Raw genomic sequence first — 23627 nt, 5'->3', positions numbered from 1 at the left:
GAAGAATCACACTCCCTGACTTCAGATTATACTACAAAGATACAGTCATCAAAACAGTATGGTACTGGGACTTCCCTGGTGGCGCAGTGGTTAAGAATCCGCCTGCCAATGCAGGGGACACGGGTTCGAGCCCTGGTCCAGGAAGATCCCAAATGCCACGGAGCAACTAAGCCCGTGCGCCACAACTACTGAGCCTGCGCTCTGGAGCCCACGAGCCACAACTATTGAAGCCCACGTACCTAGAGCCCATGCTCTGCAACGAGAGAAGCCAGCAAAATGAGAAGCCCATGCACCACAACAAAGTGTAGCCCCTGCTCACCACAACTAGAGAAAGCCCACAAGCAGCAGTGAAGACCCAACACAGCCAAATAACTTAATTAATTAATTAATTAATAAAAAAAAAAACCCAGGGACTTCCCTAGTGGTGCAGTGGTTGAGAATCTGTCTGCCAATGCACAGGGCACGAGTTCAAGCCCTGGTCTGGGAAGATCCCACATGCTGTGGAGCAACTAAGCCCATGTGCCACAACTACTAAGCTTGCACTCTAGAGCCCACGAGCCACAACTACTGAGCCCACGTGCCACAACTACTGAAGACCATGCGCCTAGAGCCCGTGTTCTGCAACAAGAGAAGCCACCGCAATGAGAAGCCCATGCACCGCAACGAAGAGTAGCCCCCGCTTGCTGCAACTAGAGAAAGCCCGCACGCAGCAACACAGACCCAATGCAGCAAAAAAAAAAAAAAAAAAAAATCTCAAAAAAACCCAGTATGGTACTGGCACAAAAACAAACATATAGATCAGTGGAACAGAATAGAGAACCCAGAAATAATCCCATGCATTTATTGTCAATTAATCTATAACAAAGGAGGAAGACTATACAATGGAGAAAAAGTAGTCTCTTCAATAAGTGGTGCTGGGAAAACAGGACAGCTACATGTAAAAGTATGAAATTAGAACATTCTCTAACATTATATACAAAAAATAAACTCAAAATGGATTAAAGACCTAAATGTAAGACCAGATACCATAAAACTGCTAGAGGAAAACATGGGCAAATCTAGAAAAATGGTACAGATGAACCTGTTTGCAAGGCAGAAATAGAGACACAGACATAGAGAACAAACGTATGGACACCAAGGGGAAGAAGGGGGCTGGGATGAACTGGGAGATTGGGATTGACATATATACAGTAATATGTATAAAATAGATAACTAATGAGAACCTGCTGTATAGCACAGGGAACGCTACTTAGTGCTCTGTGGTGACCTAAATGGGAAGGACATCCAAAAAAGAGGGGATATATGTATACATATGGCTGATTCACTTCACTGTACAGTGGAAACTAACACAATATTGTATAACAACTATACCCAAATTTTAAAAAATTAAAAAAAAAGAAGTGATGACACACACACACAAGAAAAAAAAAGAAAAGAAATAGGCAGAACACTCTTTGACATAGATCACAGCAGTATTTTTTTGGAGCTACCTCCTGGAGTAAACGAAATAAAAGCAAAAATAAACAAATGGGACCTAATTACACTTAAAGATTTTGCACAGCAAAGGAAACCACTGATAAAACTAAAAGGCAACCTACTGAATGGGAGAAAATATCTGCAAGTGATATGATGGATAAGGGGTTAATATCCAACATATATTAACAGCTCATACAACTCAACATCAAAAAAACCAAACAACCCAATCTAAAAAATGGGCAGAAGACCTGAATAGACATTTTTCCAAAGAGGAAATGCAGATGGCCAGCAGTCACATGAAAAGATGCTCAACACTGCTAATCATTGGGGAAATGCAAATCAAAATCACAATGAGATATCACCTCATATGTCAGAATGGCCATCATCAAAAAGAACACAAATAAGAAATGTTGGCAAGAATGAGGAGAAAAGGGAAGCCTGGTACATCATTGGTGCGAATGTAAATTGGTGCAGCCACTATGGAAAACAGTATGGCAGTTTCTCAAAAAACTAAAAACAGAACTACCGTATGACCCAGCAATTCCACTCCTGGCTATATATTTGAAAAAAACAAAAACACTAATTCAAAAGACACATGCACCCCAATATTCACAGCAGCAGGATTTACAATTGCCAAGATATGGAAGCAACCTAAGTGTCCATCAACACATGAATGGATAAGGAAGATGTGATGTGATACACACACACACACACACCCACACGCACACACACAATGGAATGCTACTCAGCCAAAAAAGAATGAAATGTTGTCATTTGCAGCAACATGGATGGAGTTGGAGGGCATTATGCTAAGTGAAATAAGTCAGACAGAGAAAGACAAGTACTGTATGCTCTCACTTTTATGTGGAATCTAAAAAATAACAACAAACTAGTGAACACAACAAAAAAGAAGCAGATTCACAGACACAGAGAACAAACTAGTGGTTACCAGTGGGGAGAGAAAAGGGGGAGGTATAAAATAAACTACAAGGATATACCGTACAACATGGGGAATATAAATATAGTTTTACATTAACTATAAGTGAATTTTAACCTTTAAAAATTGTGAATCACTATATTGTAATCTGTACCTTATATAATATTGTACATCAACTATACTTCAATTAAAAAATAATTTTAAAAATTCTAGGATAAAGTAGAGTTTTTGTCGTTGCTTTAAATACCAACGGTGTCCTACAGAAAAATGGTAGTACATCTGCAGGTTTCACAGGCACATTTTTATAACATAAAACAAATGTTTCACTGCAACTCTCAGAGTTGATAAAAAGCCAAAACAAATTACTTTTAGGGAGGCAGTATGGCTCAAAAGAAAGCTCTATGGACTGAGAGAATCAGAGGTTCAGATTTGGACCTAAATAGCTGTATAACCTTGGGAAAATAATTTGTAAATATTAATCGATCAACAACCATGTGAAATAGTTTCTTAGTAGAATTCATTAATGCTACAAATATTACTGAGAAACTAGTACTCCATAGGCCACGCACAGCGCCAGACAGTAGGAATGTATCAGTGAGTAAAACAAAGTCCCTGCCCTTGTGAATCTCACACTGTGAGAGACTCTCACAGAATAAATGAAGGGGTCAGAGGTGAGAAGAGCTATGAAGGAAAGTAAAGGTGAGTAAACTGTATAGAGAGTGCGGGAGAAGCGCATATTATAATGTCGAAGCACTATTACAAAAGTACTATATTTGCTTAAAAAAACACAAAATCTTCAAACAATACAGAAGACTACGCTGTACAGTTAAACGATGAAGGTTCCTTTCTGTCTTCAACCAAATTCCACTTCCCAGAGGCAACCACGGTTCAGTTTGGGAGTATACATATTAATGCTAGATTCTTCCCATGGTAACTATCCCGTTTAATTTCCCCGTTACTACTTCCAGTTAAGATATTTATATTTAAGATTATATTTAATTTTTTATTATAAGTAATACAGGTCATAACAGAAAAAAATTTTTAAATAACTAAAACTCATGTAAACTACATTCATAATACCACCCACCCACAGATAGCATCATTAAAACCTCCATTTTCTTCTGTGAAATCCTGAGCCTAGAATGACAAGTACAGTCACATGTTCCAATTAACACTACTAAACAGTGATTCTCAGTTCAAACTTGGAATTCGTCTGTCTCCAAGCCTCCCACTTTAAAAAGAAAAATTATAGAAAACTGTAAAATACAGAAAAATAAAATAAGAAAACTTAAATTACTTTTATTAATGATTTATTTTTACAAAACCAGAATTACTCTGTGCATGCACACTGTTTTGAAATCGGCTTTCCTACCTAACTATATACCATTAACATTTTTCTGACATTAAAGTCTTATACAATGTGGGTTTTTTAAGTAAATTTTTTAAAAATGTATTTATTTATTCATTTATTTAATTTTTGGCTGCATTGGGTCTTCGCTGCTGCACGCGGGCTTTCTCTAGCTGCAGTGAGCGGGGGCCACTCCTCGCTGCTGGGTGCAGGCTTCTCATTGTGGTGGCCTCTCCTGCTGCAGAGCACAGGCTCTAAGCGCGCGGGCCCCAGTAGTTGTGGCTCGCGGGCTCAGAGCGCAGGCCCAGCAGCTGTGGCGCACGGGCCTAGCTACCCCGCGGCATGTGGGATCCTCCGGGACCAGGGCCCGAACCCCTGTCCCCTGCATTGGCAGGCGGACTCCCAACCACTGGGCCACCAGGGAAGCCCCTACAATGTGGTTTTTAATGGCCATAATATATGTAACAAATTAATGTGCCATAACATTTAACCAATCCCTTTATGTTTGATTTTCAAGCTATTTCCAATTTTTGACATTATAAATAAGATCCTACCAACATTTTTGCATATAAATCTTTATGCATATCTATGATTAATTCTAGAATGAATTCTAGGAAATAAGATTGCTAGGCCAAAATATACGTACAATTTAATAATTTTAAAACATTGTCAAATTGACCCCCTCAAATGTATTATTTCACATTCCCATTAGTCTGTGTAAGTGCCAATTTCACTGCACTCCTGACAAAAATAGCATGTTGTGTTAATTTGCATTTTTGGTAAGGTTAGACATTTTTTCTTTTTAAAAAAAAATTTTTTTAAATTTATTTATTTATTAGTTTTGGCTGTGTTGGGTCTTCGTTTCTGTGCGAGGACTTTCTCTAGTTGGGGCGAGCGGGGGCCACTCTTCATCGCGGTGCGCGGGCCTCTCACTGTTGTGGCCTCAGGCTCCAGACGCGCAGGCTCAGCGGCCATGGCTCACGGGCCCAGCCGCTCCGCGGCATGTGGGATCTTCCCGGACCGGGGCACGAACCCGTGTCCCCTGCATTGACAGGTGGACTCTCAACCACTGCGCCACCAGGGAAGCCCCTTAACCACGTTTTTTATCTCCTGATACTTCAGCTTCCTTATCTGCAAAATGGGGTTTAATAATAGTACCTATTTTAGAGAGTCATTGTTAGGATAGGATGAAGTAAACCAAGTATATAACATTGCACGGTGTCTAGCACACTGAGTGTTCAATAAATGTTAGTAGTAGGAGGAGTAGCAGTAGGTTGACTAATCTTTGTCATTTGCTAAAAATTTGATATGATCCAGCGCATGGACAAAATTGAAGTTTCATCAAAGCTGGGGAAGAAACTCCGGAACGTGGTGGTGACCAGCCTTAAGTGGCCACTCCTAAGATGTTTTTGTCTCTTTACTCAATGACTTCAGTAAGGGAAATTGTCACTTTTCTTCTTTGACCGAGTCCACACAGAGAAAAATAATCTGACACATATAACACAAAAACTCAGAAAAAGAAAGTTTCTTCATGAAAAGTAAACCCCCAGGAATCCCAAAATCACATGCTGAAACGTTCTTAAGGGTTCTGTGCAACGGTATTTTCCTGTGGAATAGGGAGATATGTGTTCAGGAGCAATGTGGAAATTGTCACTTTTATTACAAAATTTAGTCTTGGAGGCTAATATCTATGAGATTAGGCATACTTAAAAAAAAAAAACAGAAAAACAAATAGGGACTTCTCTGGAGGTCCAGTGGTTAGGACTCAGTCCTTCCATTGCTTGGGGCCTGGGTTCGATCCCTGGTCGGGGAGCTAAGATCCCGAAAGCAGCACGCCCCCAAAAATAAAACAAATTAAAAAAAAATTTTTTAAGCAAATAAAATCTACTTCAAATCTTATGACAAATGGATACATACACTGTAACACTCAAATAGATAATTAAGTTAAAACTGCATATGAAAGAAATGGCTTGAAATTCAGAGATAGGAGGACTTTTGTTAGATCACTAGTCTAACAACCTCATTTTTCAAATGAGACTAAGACCTAGAATTGCAGCATGATGAGTGCAATGTTCCCAAATCCTGCTACAAAGACTGTCAGTCTGTCTGAGCTTCAATGAAAATTTTTCCCATCTCAGAAAAATATAAACTATTGCCAATCACTCTTTCTTGGGAAAAACCATCCTTTATTCTGTGACTATGTCTTTCTTTTTTTTTCTGGTAAAATGCTCCTCCCCCCAATTTTTTTTAAATGAAAGGATGCTGAGGATAATTTTTTTTTTAATCTCGTGTTTTCTTGATAGAAAAAGTTTGTCCCCTCCATCCCCCCAATTTTTTCAGATCTATCTAGCTCCCCAAATTCAAGAATCTAGAATCTCTAGTAAAGAACAAAGCATGACTTAACCCCCCACCAAAATTGAGAAAAAATCAGAGAGTAAGAAAATTTTAAAAAGAAGAGGGCTTCCCTGGTGGCACAGTGGTTGAGAACTTGCCTGCCAATGCAGGGGACACGGGTTTGAACCCTGGTCTGGGAAGATCCCACATGCTGCGGAGCAACTAGGCAAAACATCAAACAAAGTCTCTAAGTACAGCTGAGAGGTGGTCAATAACATAGATTCACTCCTTCCAAGATAGTGCTAAGTGCTAAACTCAAAGTTTAAGGTAGTCTAGCTCTCTCTAATCAAGACACCAAGCTGACCAAGTCCCTTTCATTAATACTCTTCCTTTAGAGAAGGAACAACACAAGTGATTGTTTTAGGGCTTGATAACGTTACAGTTTCTCACTTTTTAATAAAATCAGGCATTCCTCAGAAAGCCTCCCTCTTCCTGGATTGCTTTACATGCCTAAACCATCCATTTAGGTAATATTTGTATCAGTGGATCACTCTTGCATCACAATTTTTCCTAGTTTACTCCTTGCAGTTGGTCAAAGCACTGGTGCTCTTTAACTGTTGCTCCCCTCTTCCTCCTATATACTTCAGTACTGATTGCAGCCCAGTACTTGGCTAATGAGAAGTTAATTTCTTTACACAATATGAAAGACTTATAAACATGCCTCTAATAATTTTTCCTGCCCAGAATTTAAAAGTATTCTAGAGGGAATAGAAGAGTATGAAATGTTGAAACAAGAAAAGGAAGTTGTGGTTGAACATAGCTGTTTGGATTGACCTACAGTACAAACATACACAGAACATACATAAATACATATTAAAAGACTAGTGTTGGGGGAATTCCCGGGTAGTCCAGTGGTTGGGACGCCACACTTTCACTGCTGAGGGCCTAGGTTCAATCCCTGGTTGGGGAACTAAGATCCCAGAAGCCTTGAGGCAAAAAAACGAACCAAAAAAAAACTACTGTTGGTAATACTATTCTAATAAAGACTATTCTAATAAAGACTGTTTTTTATACTAAAAAGTAATACATGTGCAAAAGGTCTAAACTTGTTTTTCTTGTTTTAAAGTTTTCACATTCAAGCTAAAATGGAGACAATGACTTAAAAGTGAAACTAAAAATAAAGTAAGATAAAACGTGAGTATTTCTTTAATGCTTCTCTGGAAATAGTGAATCTAGGAAATGCAGATAAAATTTGAAAGCTGCAGCTTTCAAAAGAATTACCCCTCCCTTCATAAACTAATAATATTATCAATATTTAACAACAGAAACTTAAGAATTATTCAATGGATATTAGGAAATATTAGGATATTTGTTGAATTGAATTAAGTAACTTTCACATTCAAACTGAATCTGGAAATGTGACATTAATTTAACCCAAAATTCTAGAGGCAGAAAATTATGTATGTGAAACTGATTTCAAAAGAATCAGCAGGAATACAGGAACTCTGTACAAAAAAATCTCCCTGATTGGATTGACATTTAGTGAAAAGAACTGGTTACATGTTCTTAGAGAAAGGGTTTTCAGTATAACACTGTACAAAAGTAGTATATAGTACTATTATTTTTTCACGGCAACAAGGTTAGTAAAGTCCAGCCTAGAACTGGCCCTCCTTTAATGAGAGAGAAATAATACTTAGGTACAGAGGCAGGCAAACCAGTCGAGGTTTACCCTTTTCCGCTTAATGTGTTGAAATCAGTTTCTTGTAAGTTGGACAATTGCTCTTCTTATTGTTTACACTATTATTTGCTTAAAAATTCTCTTTTGTACAATAGACTTTGTATTCAGAGCCAAAAAATATTTATTGAGGCCTATGAGGAGGTATGCGGTATATAATAAACACTACCTTTTAATAAGTTACCTACACTTTGTACCTATGCACTTTCTATATAAAGAATATATAAAGGAGTATATAAAAGTTTATTCTTTAATCCTTTTAAGAAAAACCCTGTTAAGCAGATAACAACAAAAAATAAATAAGGGAGAACAAATATAACAGACTATAAACTTCTATTTTCTTACTAGAGGTTTTCTTGAAATAGACCAATTTCTTCCATAATTTGAAAAATTATGGAAAAAAATATAAATTCGCAGCATTACTATGAGAGAGTTCATACTTTACCTGAATACACGCTTATTTAACTAAGCCCCCTTTCTCCTATACTCTGTATCCCACACCTATACCTACCAAGTGAAGTTACAGCAGATGATAAAAATAAAAATACCTAAGAATTTCCCCTTGTTTTGTGGAATATTTCCAACTCGTGTATTCCAAGTATTTATAGTGTAATGTCTTTTTTTTTTAATGGATGGTAAAAAAAGAAGTTAAATGTGCATTTATAAAGTTGGTATCTGGCAAATAAAGACATTGTATAAAGTTGAAACTGGATTTTTAAGCGATTCTAACAAAGAAAAGATTTTCATTTATTGAATATATAGAGTGGCTGAGCAGCAAGGCTGCTACTCAGAGAAGACAAAGTCCTCGTCCTCAGGATCTGAATATTAGTGGATGAGATGTGGTACTACAATACAAAGCAGAAAGCACTAGAAAGGAAGCACAAATACTCTGTGCTTCAAATGCAAATAATTTCAGAATTGCCACTACCAAAAAGATTTAAGGATTCAGGGCAATATAACACGGGGAAAAAACACCCTCTATTCCTTTGTCTTCCTGACTCCAAGAACTCGGGCCGTGTTGCTGAACACTGGTGGCTGGTTCTGAAGTGGCTGGATGGTCGGTGCAGGGCGGGCGGTCCCTTGAGGGCGTCATCCCTTTAGAGGCCTGTGGTGCAGAGACCACTACTCACAACGGTGGGGTTCATGGAGTTCTCACCCTGGCCAAACTCCCGATTACCTCTGACGAGCCCCGAAGATCAATGAGTAGCAGTCTAGGCCAGGTCCCCCAGCAGAAAGGCGGCGACGGCTGCAACATCAGCGGTTAAATTTTACAGCCTTTCATAAACCCGGTCTCGTGCACCTGCTGTAAGATTACCAGGGCTGAGGGTTCCTAGATTGGGGAAAACGAAAGCGTGGACGGAGAAGGGAGGAAAATAAGGAGGGCACAGGGAAAGGGAAGGAGGCGGGTTTACAGGCGAGCCCTTGGCGTTGCCATGGGAACGTATCCCTCCGCCAGTGATTCGCGTCTTAGCCTTTTCAGGTCCCTCCGCGCCGCTTCTCGGCTGTTTCCTTCCTCCTTTGTGCCGCGCAGAACGTCGAGATGACGCATGCGCAAAGAAACCCAGCCGCCGCATATATAAGCGCGAACCCAGGCTTTTCCTCGTAGTGCCGCCGGGACCGTTGGCGACTGTTACTGCGTTGTAGGCTTTGTAGTAATCGATCTCTGGGCGCTGCGAGCTGAAAGAGCCGAGCTCGCAGGCCAGTCATCATGTCGCGTTACGGGCGGTACGGAGGAGGTAAGACGGTAGGGGCCAGTGAGGGACGTTGCTGTGGGTGTAGTGAGTCTTTAGAGCCGTGAGGTTGGCGCGGCGGCTGGGAGACTGTTATTCCGCGTGCGTAATGGCGGCTTCGGCGTACACCATACGAAGCCGGAGACGGCAGGGGCGGGGTATCGAAGGAGGACAGGAGGTGGCTGGGTTAGGTCTGTGCCAGGGTTGATATGTATTCTTGGGCATTTTCGTCTCCTCGCCCAGCCCTCGATCCCTGTTTTGTTGTTGCCCTTCTTCGAGCCGCCCGCCCGTCCCTCACGCCCCCCCGCCCTCGGCTGCCATTTTGCGCACATTGACGACCATGGTGGCGCATTTTCTTGGCGCTTTCCCGCCACTTTGGCGGACAGATGTGGTCGCAGCCGTTAAAGGAGTGAATTTAAGACTGAACAAAACTGTGGCAGTTTCGAGCTGCGCGTTCTCGTCAGTCGGTCGGACTGCTGAGTGGGAATGGAGACATAACATGATCTTTAGGTCTGGCGGCTGGTGTCTTTTTCTCTTGGAGCTCTGTCGAGCGCGATTTATACTCTGGGGCGGGGGACCTGGAGTCGTGGGCGAGCCTGCGCCTGGGGCGGTTGCCGTGGATGATGAGAGCCGGCAGCCCCGCTCTCTCGGTCTGGCTTCCGCCGGGGCCAGCTCGCCGCCGACGCCGCTGCCGCCGCCGGCCCGCGCGCGCTCCTGGCGCGCCTGGGCCTGCCGGGCCGCGGGGGCGGGGCCGGGGCGGATCCCGCCCCATGCCTCGGAGTTGTCCTACCACGCGGCTGTGCTTGTGTTTTTTGGAGGTTCCCCTCCACCGCCCCCATTTGAACGTTAAGAACTTTGTCGTACGCTTAGCTTTTCAGAAATGTACGGACTTGTTGGTTTCAAGGCTAAAGTCAATCCTTGAGAGAGCGTTAAACATGGTTTGCAGTCTTAAGGATGGACTCTTGTAAGGCAAAGAATTCAAACTTAAGCCCGTTTTTTCATAACATACATTTTTCTATTTGCGTTTTTAAACAGAAACCAAGGTGTATGTTGGTAACCTGGGAACTGGTGCTGGCAAAGGAGAATTAGAAAGGGCTTTCAGTTATTATGGTCCCTTAAGAACTGTGTGGATTGCCAGAAATCCTCCGGGATTTGCCTTTGTGGAATTTGAAGATCCTAGAGATGCAGAAGATGCAGTGCGAGGCCTGGATGGGAAGTAAGTAACATGTCGGTTATGAAACTTAAGTGTTTGTGAGAATATTCCAGTGCTAAGCTTGGATTCTGTTGTCTGGAGGAGATTTTAAATAGTCATTTTATGAAGACAGGAACTGGGGAACAAAGGTGGGAGTTTGAAAGGCTTCTAAAGGTATAGCTGAAGCTTGTGAGGGCAAAGAGTGGTTGGAAAGTTCTAAATATAGGAGTCACGTGTTTTATTTTGTTTTTTTTTAAGCATTAGAATTTCGTTGTTTTTCTTTTATAGAGTGATTTGTGGTTCCCGAGTGAGAGTTGAACTATCAACAGGCATGCCTCGGAGATCTCGTTTTGATAGACCACCTGCCCGACGTCCCTTTGATCCCAATGATAGATGCTATGAGTGTGGCGAAAAGGGACATTATGCTTATGATTGTCATCGCTATAGCCGCCGAAGAAGAAGCAGGTATTTATTTTAATAAAGGAGTGGTTGGTGTACTGGTTAATCAAGTTAATTTTCTTATTAGCAAGGCAGAAACTAGTATTTTTCTATAAACTTGAATGTTAATTGTACAGGTGTATTTTACAGTTTTTGTTTAATTAAATGTTAATGTATTAATAATCAACCTGGTCAAAACCTTTCAGGTTTCTTCGTTTGAGTCAGTCGCCTTGATTCAGAATGTCACGAGCCTTATGATATCATGCTGAGGCGCCTTGCAAATCCGACAATTAAGATCCTCCTAGACCTTGAGGTGATCAGCATAAGAGGCCAGATCCCCTCGAGTCATCTACACCTAGCTTCACCTTATTCTTTAAAGGGCAGAAAATTTGAGACGGTGATCGCCGTAACAGTAAATTTGGCTTACAATTGGGGCCCCCTCCGGTTTAGAAAGAGGAACACCAGATTGACCACATTCCCAACTAGAAAAATCTTCTTGCGTCAATCAAGCCTCACCTGGCTCATTTGGCTGTCAGTTTGATCGTCGTTAGATTGAAGAAAACATCTAGATGCAGCGATCGGCTATAGATACTTCTAGATCGTCTAGATCTACTAGACCATGGGCCAAAGAGGGTCGACCTGCAAACTTGCAAGGTTTATTTTAAATACACCTTACAGTGTTTTATATTATGTAATTCTAAGATGTAATTGAGCTTTTAACAAATCTTTTTTTAGGTAGTTAAAAAAAAAAAAGACAACTAATAGGCCCAGAGTTTATTTCCAAATGAGACACTAAGTTTAAATAGTTTTGAGATTTGATTTCAGCAGAGGCACACGAACTCTAAAAAGGAGTTGCCATCTAACATTTTGCTTTTTTCTGACTTGAAAAATAGGTCACGGTCCAGATCACATTCAAGATCCAGAGGTAGGCGATACTCTCGCTCTCGCAGCAGGAGCAGGGGAAGGAGGTGAGAGATGTTGCTTAATTCAAGTTTTAACAAGAGATAAAAAAACTTTAATTGGAAGTGGACTTAAACAACTTTGATTTAATTTTTAGGTCAAGATCAGCATCTCCTCGGCGATCAAGATCTGTGTCTCTTCGTAGATCAAGATCAGCTTCACTCAGACGATCTAGGTCTGGTTCTATAAAAGGATCGAGGTATTTCCAGTATGTAGCACCTTTTTTTCCCCTTATTTGTATTTGGATTGTCACGTCTTAATGACAGCAGTGGAGTATCTTAAGGACCTAATTGACATGGAATGCTTCAGGAAAACGTTGAATGTGTACACGTCCAGATGAAGAAAAGCCCAACTAAAGACTTTAAGGGCTGTTACAGAGGTGATAGAGGAGGGTCCAAAGCACAAATCCTCACATCATTCCAGTGAACACTGGGTAAACATGTTGGAAACTTTTCTGGAGTCAGCTTGTATCTGTTGTATAGGTAAATGATAATAGCACTAGAAGATGATAGTTGCCAGATACCTGGTAAGAAACCCTTTAGAACCAGGAGGAGATGTATTTAGAGTTAGAAGCAAGTTAAAACAAAGTTTCTCTTTGGAATGGTGGGGGTGAGTTTGAGACCATGGAAAATTTGTTTAGGGTAACATACATATGGATGAACATGGCCTGTTTAACCAGATACTTGGGTTAGACACTGAAATTTAAAAAGTTAAAAATCAAATTAGGCACCTCTGCATTTTTTACTTCCTTTGTAGAAGACCGTAAAAGGTGATGGAAATGGATAAAATTCTAGATAATGAGTTGATAGTGCTACTCGTGTCAGTGGTAGGGAATGCTACTGGGAGTTATTACTATTCAGTAATAGCACAGTCTTTATAAATTCAGGGATTCAAAAACCTGTGGTCCAATTGAAAAATCTCTGGACTCTATAAATGCATTTAACTTGGTTGCAGGACCTCAAGATGTGTTTGTCGGCCTGATTTGGTTTATGTGACAAATGGATGGCCCTTGAACGATGACAGTTTGTTGGTGATCCAAGAACAAAGCCTTACCCAATCATGGTTTTTCACTGAGCTTACCACCTGAAGAAATGGTTTCAGTTCAGGGGGTTGCTTTGATTCTTTTAAGATAAAATACCAGTTTTTCAAATGAACACCATATATTTCTTTTGGATACTCTACACTGTTTAAGAATATACCTCTGTACAGGAACTGTGACAACCCAACTCATGATAGATAATTGAAAAGGTGGTTCTTTATTTGATAACAGAACTTACCGAAAGCAATTCCTGTCCAGTCTTGGACTGATACATGACATCTTGCTCTGTTTTAGCCACTATTCCTAGCCTACCTAATAAGGTACTCAGTAGTTGCTGAAGGAAATTACTCCTATGGACTAATTGGTATAATTGTATTTCTGTTTTTCATTAAGATCCCGGTCCAGGTCGAGATCAAGATCCAGGTCTCTTTCACGACCAAGAAGCAGGTAGGGTAAAAATCTCATTGATGCTCTTCTAGTTACATGGCACCAATATCCAAAGTGTTTTTGAATTGCTGAAATTTCAAGTGTTAGCAGTAAGCTTAGGTGTTGAGTAGGAACACAATACCTTATTAATAAACCAAACTTTAGTATTTCATTTATACATGGCCTCTTCTGGCTGACTTCCTGGACAAGGGTGTGTCAAGCTACAGTGAAAAAGAAGTTGGTGAATTTGGGGTTATAGTAAGTCCTATGTTAGGATTGATAGATGCATGGAGAAGCATTCTGAGTTCACGGTGCTTAAAGTAGAGTGTAAAAGATTATTTGTGATAAAATAAAGCAGTTCGCTTATTTTATGAAGAACAGATGTTATAAGATTAGCTTTTGTTAGTGAGAAATTGGTAGGTTCGTTTTCAGTTTAACTGCAGGACAATTTAAGGTCAAGATAGTTTGGGGGTTCATTTCGTGGTATTGTGACTTAAGGGGTTGGATAGTATTTTTTCTTAATAGAATTTCTGTTTAATAGAATTTATTAATAGAATTTCTCCTGTTTTGACAGCCGATCGAAGTCCAGATCTCCATCTCCAAAAAGAAGGTAAGCTAAATAACTTGTTGCCAGATCTTAACTGTCAGGTGTGGCCTCTGCAGAATTTGTTTGCTTACTGCCTGCTTTCCGGGCTTTGAGCTCTTTGGAGAATTGGTGCTATATATTAAAATACTAGATGCAGAGTTTCTTAGGTGATCCAAAAAAAAAAAAAAAAAAAAAACCCAAAATTCAAGTAGTTGTTCTCTTTAAATTTTGTAATATTCGTGATATTAAGCCTTACGTAATTTTTTAGACTTCTGCTGTAGGAATTTACTACTTTTGGCCACCTTTGAATTTATTGAAACTTGAGTTTTGCCCTGACATATATGCAAGAAGAGTTTCAGTAGACACTAATTGGTTCCAAACCTAATGTTTTTCTTTTTAGTCGTTCCCCATCAGGAAGTCCGCGAAGAAGTGCAAGTCCTGAAAGAGTGGACTGAAGTTCTCAAGTTCACCTTTTAGGGAAAAGTTATTTTGTTTACATTATTATAAGGGATTTGTGATGTTTGTAAAGTGTAACTTAGGGAAGGGTAATTCAACCATCTAATCAAAACGGATCTGGACTATTACTCTGTAAATTCACAGCAGTAAGGTAATATAAATTTTTGTTGAATGTATTAACATCCTATGGTCTGAAAATGTGGGTTTTTATTTGGCACATTTAAAATAAAATGTTTCTAATTAGATTTTTGATTTGTGTTCAGTATTAATGCTCCTCAATTTGGTAGCCTTCAGGAGTCAACCTTGATATTAACCATATTCATACAGACCTACATTCAAAGTTTAATGGTATTTAAGTCTTGAACATCACTGAATAGTATATATACACTTGGAAGATTCCTTTCTACACTTAAGAGTTTTGGGTAAGATGGTAAGAACTCGAGGGAGTCCCCCTTAGCATGAATGCATCATGACAAGTCCCTAAATCTGTTGGAGTTGGCGTCATTAGATGTTATCAGGCTAATGATCTCTTTTGTCAGGCTGTAGGGACCACTGACTTGCTATAAAGTGAGCGCAACAGGAACTGAGCAAGAGTAGCTGGACTTAATGCTGGAGAAACTGGTTTTTCTGAAGCCTATTTAAGTATAGTAACTAATTGAGGTTTTCAGCCTATTAGATAGGATGGTGTCAAATTCGAGTTCTCCATTCTAGGAAGTTATACTCAATGTTCTTTTGTTTCTTTGTTTTCAAACATTAATCAATTTTATGCCAAAATATTTGCATGTTTGAAGAATTGTCTGAATTTGGGACAAAACATCTTCATGTAAACCAGCTTTGCAAAATTTTCCAGCCCAGATATTCTCCTCTGTCTCTTCAAATGGATTGCCTTATTCTGAGCAGAGATCTATTAATTCCCAAGTTAGGTTTTTCAGTTCACGAACACCAACATACTTTATCTTATTTTGCCAGGCTGGTGCAAAGTAATTAAAGATGTCAATCAGAAATGTTAAAAAAGACTAAAGTAGTTTTGTAAATCCAACCTATATTTAGCAACACCTCATGTAGTTATTTTTTGGTAGCATCTGGTAAACTTCAGAATGTTAGAGCCAGTAGATTCTTTATTTGGACTTTAAATATCTTAAGTATCGTAGGACAGTAACAATTTTGAGTTTTCTGGTCAAGCTTTTGGTGCAAAAAAAATTTCATGCTGGTGGCACAGCTGTCTGCCCTTGCTTCTTATGCTTTTAAACAAAGTTATTGGATAACTTTACAATTTGGGAATACTGATCTGCCTCAAATTTATTTACTGGTCTGAATGATCATTAGTATGTTGGAAGTTTGGACGTTCTGTTTTTGGAATTTTGACAACTGGCTGCGTTATATGGTTGGTATAAAGCTATGTGTGTAATCAGCAGGCTTATTTGTTGCACTTGGTCAGCTTTAATTGTTCTGTATTATATAAAGATAAGATTACTCAACAATAAATCTGCAGAGAATAAACAGTCCTGATACTCAATTTTTGGAAGTGGGAGTTCTGAGCCAAGAGTAGGAAACATCCTGTAGCTTTGGGATGGATTACTAGCAGCATCCTAGAGATTAGTGTGAAAGGGTAAAAATGATATGGAGGAGGGGTTAGGGGAAAAAATGATTTTAAGAAACAAGCACAGAAAATTATATTTACCCTTATGGTAAAGAGAATACTGGGTGTATAGACCAACACCTTTTGTACCCTTGACTGCAAGTCCGTACCCCTGTGTTTAGTATACATCTTAAAATAATACATTTGTTCAGTGTACCTTTTTTTTGTTTAGAGGTTGGGACTGCTAAATTGATTGTGATTGACTTGATAAGTGCTGGTCTAAACTCATTGCTTCTAAATTATTAACCTGGCATTGATTGGTAGCTAATTGAACACGTCAGACATTGAGTGCTTTGGGCAATGAACCTTACCTTGGTTCTCTCTCCTAGGTATAGAGGTAGGTAAAGCATAACTCATGACTTCACTTTGGTAGTTCTCCTTTGGGCTTTGAATTAAGCTAAGTATCAAGTTAAAGTGTGGTCCTACCATTTTACCATGTCCCCTCTCCTGAGGACAAAATAAAATTTGAGGGGGTCTTGAAATACCATCAATTTGTGACTTTGGGTTAAATGAATGGTAGTGTGGGATTGTGGTTTTTGTCTTTGTGTAGCCTATCTCAAAGTCTAAAGGAACACAGTGATTTCCAGGATATATTAAGCTTAAGTAGGAATTGAAAGCTCTGAAACTGACATGTTGGCAATGAGTTAACAGTGAAGGACAGGAGCAAAGAATTCATTAGATCTGGCTCTGAGTGAGCAACAATTGCTTGGAGACCTTTGCAGGGGAGTGCTGTATAGTATAGCCTAAAAGATGTATGCATAATTTTATAGCTGGGAAGACACGAAGGCAAAGAAGGTCAAAGTAGCGAGAAATACTCGGGGCCTGGCTGGTATTGGAGTGTTCGGAGGGTGGTGAGAACTGGTGACAAGCCGAATAAATGAGACAAAGGTGCCTAGGTTTAAGGTATGGTAGTATTAAAGCTGTTATATCCAGATCTAAAAGGTGGGGAAGAAAAGCACCTTTAGGCGGTTTCAAAGCCTGTAAATTTTTTTCACAACTTAATAGGTTTACGGATACCATTCTAGTAAAAAATGTCAAAGGATATTGTCACTTAATCCTCACAACAAATTAATACTGTTGAAAACCCCATCTCATACAAGAGGAAATGGGCTCAGAGAGATTGGTAACAATACTGTACTATTAACCAGCTAAAAGGTAGGAAAAGTTTGATTCCTACTTAATGGTTTCAAAGCCCTAACTTTTAATAAAGCACCTTACTGCTCCCTTAAAATAAGACCACATTATGGAAAAGTCAGGAAGTAAAAGAACAAAATAACTCTTGGTCTTAGTTAATAAACTTTTCTTTCCAGACTTAATGGGGAAAAGATGCTAGATAGAAGGGTAATTCTAGAGCACAGCCCTCAAGGCCACTTCTCAAACCTAATGCTTTTTACTTTTCCCACAGGCTGCTGGCCCAACCTATTTTCCATTTTTTGATTTGGTAATATACTCAATGTGTATACAGTGAGAAGGCTCCCAACCCCTAACTCTCAGCTGCCCAGTTACCTCCCCAAAGGCAACCATTGTTGTCAGTTATATAGCCTGAGTACACATAGATATTTTCTCTCTTTTTTAATATTAAAAAAAAATTTTTTTTTAGCCACACCACATGGTTTGTGGGATATCAGTTCCCTGACCAGGGATTGAACCTGGACCCCAGCAGTGAAAGCTCCGAGTCCTAACCACTGGACTGCCAGGGAATTCCCACTTTCCTTTTTTCTTTTAACACAAAATACATACACCTTGTTTTTCTCATTTAATATCTTGGAGATCTTTCATATAAGTAAAAATGGCACTTTTTTTTTTTTAAGTTGCGTACTATTTAGTTGCTTGGATGGTGCATAATTTACGCATTAAACTTTTGTGCCCCTTCAATGTGCCAGGTACTACTAGCTTTGGAATATAGAAGTGAACAAAGTTTATCTTCATGGAGCTGGAGCTCTGGAGAGACAAAATGAACAAATATCAGGTGGGTAATAACTGATAGGGAGGATGATGAAACAAAGGATAGGGGATTGGTTGCTGTTGTGTAAAGGGTGGTCTAAGGAGGCCTCTGATAGCAACAACATTGGGGCCAGAGAGAAAGTTACACCAGCTTCTGAGGGCACAGTTCATGCAAAGGCCCTAAAGTAGTCTGAAGCCCGTAGGAAGTGAACAGAGGGGAGAGTGGGAAGAGATGGCATAGGAAGGGAGGGGATGTAAGATATAGATCATGGAGGACTTTGTGTCCTTTGGGAGGGACTCTGTTTTCCTTGGAGAGTTTTTGAGCAAAGAGTGACAGGAATTAAATCAGTTCCCTACAAATAGATATGAGGGTAGTTTCTAATTACTACTATAATGCTGCAGTAGATAACCTTGTACAATACATTGCACATGTGACCCTGTATCTAGGATAATTCCTAGAAGTTGAATTGCTGGGTCAAAGGCTCCGGTGCATTTATATTTTTGCTAGGTACTATTTGCCCTGGTGGAAATGGATAGGAGTGCCTATTTCTCTCTGACATTGCCCAATTGGTACACATGGTGTAACCACATGGTGGGCTGTCAACCTTGTTGATTTTTACCAATCTTGTGTTGAAAAATGGTGTCTCAGCATAGCTTGTTTTAATTGCGGTAAAATACATGTTTTCCCCCCACTCTAAATTGCCGTGTGTTCAAGTCTGGTTTAGGTTTCCTTGCTCTCAACACACTGTCTATAGTAGGAGACTGTAATTGCCTGTTTACTTCTCCGTCGCTATTCTACCACAAGTTGTGACAGCAGGTACCGGGCCTTGTTCTGTTTCTTCATTGCCTAGTGCTTATTAACACTTAAATATCTGATGAATGAAAAGTGAATTCATGGATGAGTGAATGAATTCTAATCTGTTACACCAAACAGAAAATTGGAACCTCCTCTCTTCTGTGAGACCCTTATAATTAATCACCATTTCAATTAAAAGTCCATATTTTCAGTTTAGCTACCTGTAAGACGGACTCTGTCTGATCTGCCTGCAGGGAATTTAGATCCTTAGGCTGCTATTTACAATGCCCAGCTCTACTCTGCAACTCTAGTGCAAGGTTTTTATCCCCTCACCTGGGTTAACGCTGAGAGTTCTGCTCAGAAGGGGTGTGGGGAATTCCTGTGCAGAAAGTTCTCTGCAGAAAGGGTACAAACTTACTAACACCCCAAGAACTGGTGAGCCTAGGTGAGTCAGCCTAACCTATATAAGGAAGGTCAAGTCATCCATTTCTTATGACTGTCAGATGCCTAAGGTTATGTCCTATCCACCTCTTTAGATTCCCTGGGTTCTTAGTGACTGAAGCTTGAAGATGGCTGGATGTGATTACATACAAAGACCCTGTTTTTATCTCGGTTTATAATATATCTCTAAGAAATCTGGATTCTAGGAAATGAATCCTTTTGCTGCCAAGGATAAAAAATCTGGCTGTAAAGAAATAATCTCTGTGGCAGAGGTAAAGGTAGATGGGTCTGTTTATCTTGGTCATTGACATTGTTGGACTATCACCAGAGTTCCTGGGCCCCTATAACAAGAATTCCCTTTGCCTAAGAACGGGTACCTTGTGACTTTTTGTGTTACAGTGGCTGAGTCGAGTAACTGCAGACTGTAAGTGGCACAAAGCTTAAAATATTTACTCTCTTGACCTTTAAAGAAAATGTTTGCCAACACCTGGTTTAGACATTTCTCTTTTCTCTCTTTTTTTTTTTTTTTTGGCCACGCTGCACGGCTCTCAGGATCTTAGTTCCCTGACCAGGGGTTGAACCCACACCCTCATCAGTCAAAGCCTGGAGTCCTAACCACTGGACCACCAGGGAATTCCCATGTTTCTCTTTAACTGTTCACAATCTTCAAAATAATTATCTCTGAAGATCTTGAGTACCAGGATTATTGGTAGGGTTGCCAGGGCCTTACCAAGACATACTTTTGATCTGGGAAGATTGTTTCTCTGTGACTTATTCTTGAGGAAGTAACTTCCTGAAGCTAGAGAGCAAATTCTAGCTAAACACACTAATGCGCTTAAAATACTGGTGAATGTTATGAGGCAATACTGAGGAAAGCTTTTACACTAGGGCAGTGGTTCTCAGGCCTGGTTACAAATCAGGATCACGCAGGGAGCTTTAAAAACATTCTAATGAAATCAGTTGCTGAGGGTGAAGCTTGGGCATTAATATTCTAAATATCTCCCTTGGTGATTCTAATATACAACCAAAATTGAAAACTGCTGCTTAAAGACTAGTGCTAACCAGCTCCAGCTTCACTAGTTAGACAGACTGGCCTAGCTTATTGCTATTAGAAAGCAGCACTCACATGTGATTCAAAGGAGGATTCTACAATACATCCTCTAGGATTTTCTGATCCTTTCTCTAACCAAATGACCCTATGCGGGAATGGAACCTTTCTATGAAAAAGGGGTTTATATTAGTACCAATAGAGGTCACTGTGCTCAAAGAAATACTCATTTTTTTAAAAGTTAGCATTCTGTTCAAGAGATTTGAAGGAGTATTTATCAGAACTATTTGGTTATATCGAACACTAAGTCAACTCCAGACATGGCCTCTCGTCACAATTGCTTCAAAGCATCTAAGGCTCTATTGCATGCGTACATTTATATACATTTATAGTTGTTATATCTTCCTGATATATTGATGTTTTTATCCTTATAAAATATCTCTCGTACTATTTCTTGTTTGTTTTTGTTTTGTTTTGTTTTTTTTTGCGGTACATGGGCCTCTCACTGTTGTGGCCTCTCCCGTTGCGGAGTGCAGGCTCAGTGGCCATGGCTTACGGGCCCAGCCGCTCCGTGGCATGTGGGATCTTCCCAGACCAGGGCACGAACCCGTGTCCCCTGCATCGGCAGGCGGACCCTCAACCACTGCGCCACCAGGGAAGCCCCTATTTCTTGTTTTTAAGTCTATTTTTTCTGATATTAATATAGCCACTCTACCTATTTTATGATTAATGTTTGTGTGGTATGTTTTTTCCTTCCATTTACTTTCAGTTTTTTCCTTCCATTTACTTTCAGCTTATTGGTGCCTATACAGTTGACCCTTGAACAGCGTGGGTTTGACCAACATGGTCCACTTACACGTGGATATTTTTTCAATAGACTACATACCTCCGTGGTCCGCAGAGGCAGAGCCACAGATGCAGATGGCTGGCTGTAGTTATGTAGGTTTTTGACTTGGTGGTCATGGTGGTGGGGTACTTCAAGGATCAACTATAGTCAGTTGCTTGATCTTGCTTTTTAATTCAGTCTGACAAACCACCTTTTGGTTTGTTTAGACCATCTACATATAGAATATTGATATGGTTGGATTTATAATTGCCATTTTGTTGTTTTCTATATGTCTCTTGTCTTTTTCTCTTCCTCCTTTTATGGCTTTCTTTTGTATTAAACATTTTTTTAATGAACTATTTAAATTTTTTTTTTTACTGTATTTTTGAGTTATTTCCGTAGTAGTTGGCTCTTAATTTATCATAATTTACTTCAGATTATTTATTTATTTGTTTTTTGGCTGCGTTGGGTCTTCGTTGCTGCTCGCTGGCTTTCTCTGGTTGTGGCAAGCAGGGGCTACTCTTCGTTGCTGTGTGCGGGCTTCTCATTGAGGTGGCTTCTCTTGTTGCCGAGCATGGGCTTGTGGGCTTCAGTAGTTGCAGCATGCAGGCTCAGTAGTTGTAGCTCTCGGGCTCTAGAGCACAGGCTCAGTAGTTGTGGCACACAGGCTTAGTTGCTCTGTGGCATGTGGGATCTTCCTGGAGCAGGGATCTAACCCATGTCCCCTGCATTGGCAGGTGGACTCTTAACGACTGCGCCACCAGGGAAGTCCCTACTTCAGATTAATATTCTGGTAAAATATAGAAATTTTGCTCCAGTATATTTTCTTTTCTTGAACTTCCTTCCCTGTGCCGTATTGTATATTATAAACTCAATGATACAGTGTTTAATTGCCTTATACAACCTTATATCTTTTAAAGAAAAGATGAGAAGATTTACTGTTTCTGATATTCTTCATTTCTTTCCATGGATTCAAGTTATTGTCTTAATTTCGTTTCAGCATGGAAGACTTCCTCTAGTATTTCTTGTAAGACAGCTCTGTTAGCAATGAGTTTTCTAATTGTTTATCTTGTAATTTTTTTCTTTAATATTTTTTTTGATGTGGACCATTTTTTTTAAAGTCTTTATTGACTTTGTTACAATATTGCTTCTGTTTTATGTTTTGGTTTTTTGGTCCTGAGCTACGTGGGATCTTAGCCTCCCCAACCAGGGATCAAACCCGCACCACCTGCATTGGAAGGCAAAGTCTCAACCACTGGACCACCAGGGAAGTCCCTATCTGGGAATATTTTTATTTCACTTTTGCATTTGAAGGGTAGTTTCGGGTGATACAGAATCCTTGGTTTTTAAGCACATTGACTATGTCATTCTACTGCCTCCTGGACTCCATTGTTTCAGATGAGAAGTCAGATGTTAATTGTACTGGTGGTCTTCTGTAGTGACAGGACTTCTTTCTCTTGCTTTCAAATTTTCTTTTTGCTTTTTGTCATTTAACAGTTTAAATGTGACGTATCTGGGACTTCCCTGGTGGCTCAGTGGTTAAGAATCCAGCTGCCAATGCAGGGGACATGGGTTCGATCTCTGGTCCGGGAAGATCCCACATGCTGCGGAGCAACTAAGCCTGTGCACCACAACTACTGAACCTGCGTGCCACAATTACTGAAGCTCTTGCGCCTAGAGCCCATGCTCTGCAACAAGAGAATCCACTGCAATGAGAAGCCCGTGCACCACAACGAAGAGTAGCCCCTGCTCACCACAACTAGAGAAAGCCCGCGTGCAGCAACGAAGACCCAATGCGCCCCCCGCCGCCCAAATAAACAAATATGATGTATCTAGGTGGGGATCTCTTTGTATTTATCCTTCTTGGAGTTATTGAACTTCTTGGATGTATAGATTAATGGTTTTCATCAAATTTGGGGAGTTTTTTGCCATTAATGTTTGAAATATTTTTCTGTCCCTTTACTTTTGGGACCTCCATTACATATATGTTGATGTGCTTATTGTTGTGCCACAGATCTCTGAGGTTCTCTTCCATTTTCTTCAGTCTGTTTTTCAGATTGAGTAATTGCTATTGATCTGTCTTCAAGTTCACTTTTTTTTCTGCCATCTTTAATCTGCTTCTGAGTCTCTCTAGTTGGAATTGTCATTTGTTACTGTACATTTCAACCTCAGAATTTCGCTTGGTTTTGCAATCTCTTCAGTGTTTTTTGTTATTTCTGAAAACATTCTTGTGTTTATTTTTAATAGTTTCTTTTTCTTTAAAAACAAGTTTTATT

At 39.9% G+C, this 23627-nt stretch overlaps 2 protein-coding genes across 10 annotated transcripts in view; one reads left to right on the top strand and one right to left on the bottom strand.

Moving 5' to 3' along the window:
• Positions 1–9398: 9398 nt before the first annotated feature.
• Positions 9399–14902, top strand: SRSF7 (serine and arginine rich splicing factor 7). 7 transcript variants are annotated; one of them, XR_004352975.1, is made up of 9 exons: positions 9421–9566; positions 10596–10776; positions 11041–11217; positions 11397–11503; positions 12084–12158; positions 12248–12358; positions 13583–13636; positions 14190–14225; positions 14602–14902. XR_004352975.1 is itself a non-coding variant. In XM_032653491.1 (8 exons), the coding sequence occupies exons 1-8, from the start codon at positions 9539–9541 to the stop codon at positions 14654–14656; spliced, it is 717 nt and encodes a 238-aa protein (XP_032509382.1). In that variant the 5' UTR covers positions 9399–9538; the 3' UTR covers positions 14657–14902. The 7 variants fall into 7 exon arrangements, 3 of the variants coding, with proteins under 3 accessions (XP_032509382.1, XP_032509384.1, XP_032509383.1); XR_004352974.1 differs by having other exon boundaries at positions 11397–11844; XM_032653491.1 differs by lacking the exon at positions 11397–11503 and having other exon boundaries at positions 9399–9566.
• A 2989-nt stretch (positions 14903–17891) lies between these two features.
• The window catches only part of GALM (galactose mutarotase), a 110442-nt gene continuing 104706 nt past the window's right edge, over positions 17892–23627 (bottom strand). For all 3 annotated transcript variants that reach the window (XM_032653488.1, XM_032653487.1, XM_032653489.1), the window contains one exon: positions 17892–18237. In XM_032653488.1, the coding sequence (XP_032509379.1) occupies positions 18115–18237 (123 nt within the window). In that variant the 3' untranslated portion in view covers positions 17892–18114. The remainder of the gene's footprint in view (positions 18238–23627) is intronic.

The sequence above is a fragment of the Phocoena sinus genome, chromosome 13 (genome assembly GCF_008692025.1).
Source record: "Phocoena sinus isolate mPhoSin1 chromosome 13, mPhoSin1.pri, whole genome shotgun sequence".
Classification (NCBI taxonomy): Eukaryota; Metazoa; Chordata; class Mammalia; order Artiodactyla; family Phocoenidae; genus Phocoena; species Phocoena sinus.
This window is presented reverse-complemented; position numbering and strand designations above follow the sequence as displayed.

Bases quoted from the DNA above. Each gene is read 5' to 3' on its own strand.
- SRSF7 (XM_032653491.1), top strand. From the start codon at position 9,539: ATGTCGCGTTACGGGCGGTACGGAGGAG. The intron at 9,567-10,595 runs GTAAGACGGTAG...GTTTTTAAACAG, and splicing joins TTACGGGCGGTACGGAGGAG to AAACCAAGGTGTATGTTGGT. The intron at 12,359-13,582 runs GTATGTAGCACC...TTTTTCATTAAG, and splicing joins AAAGGATCGAGGTATTTCCA to ATCCCGGTCCAGGTCGAGAT.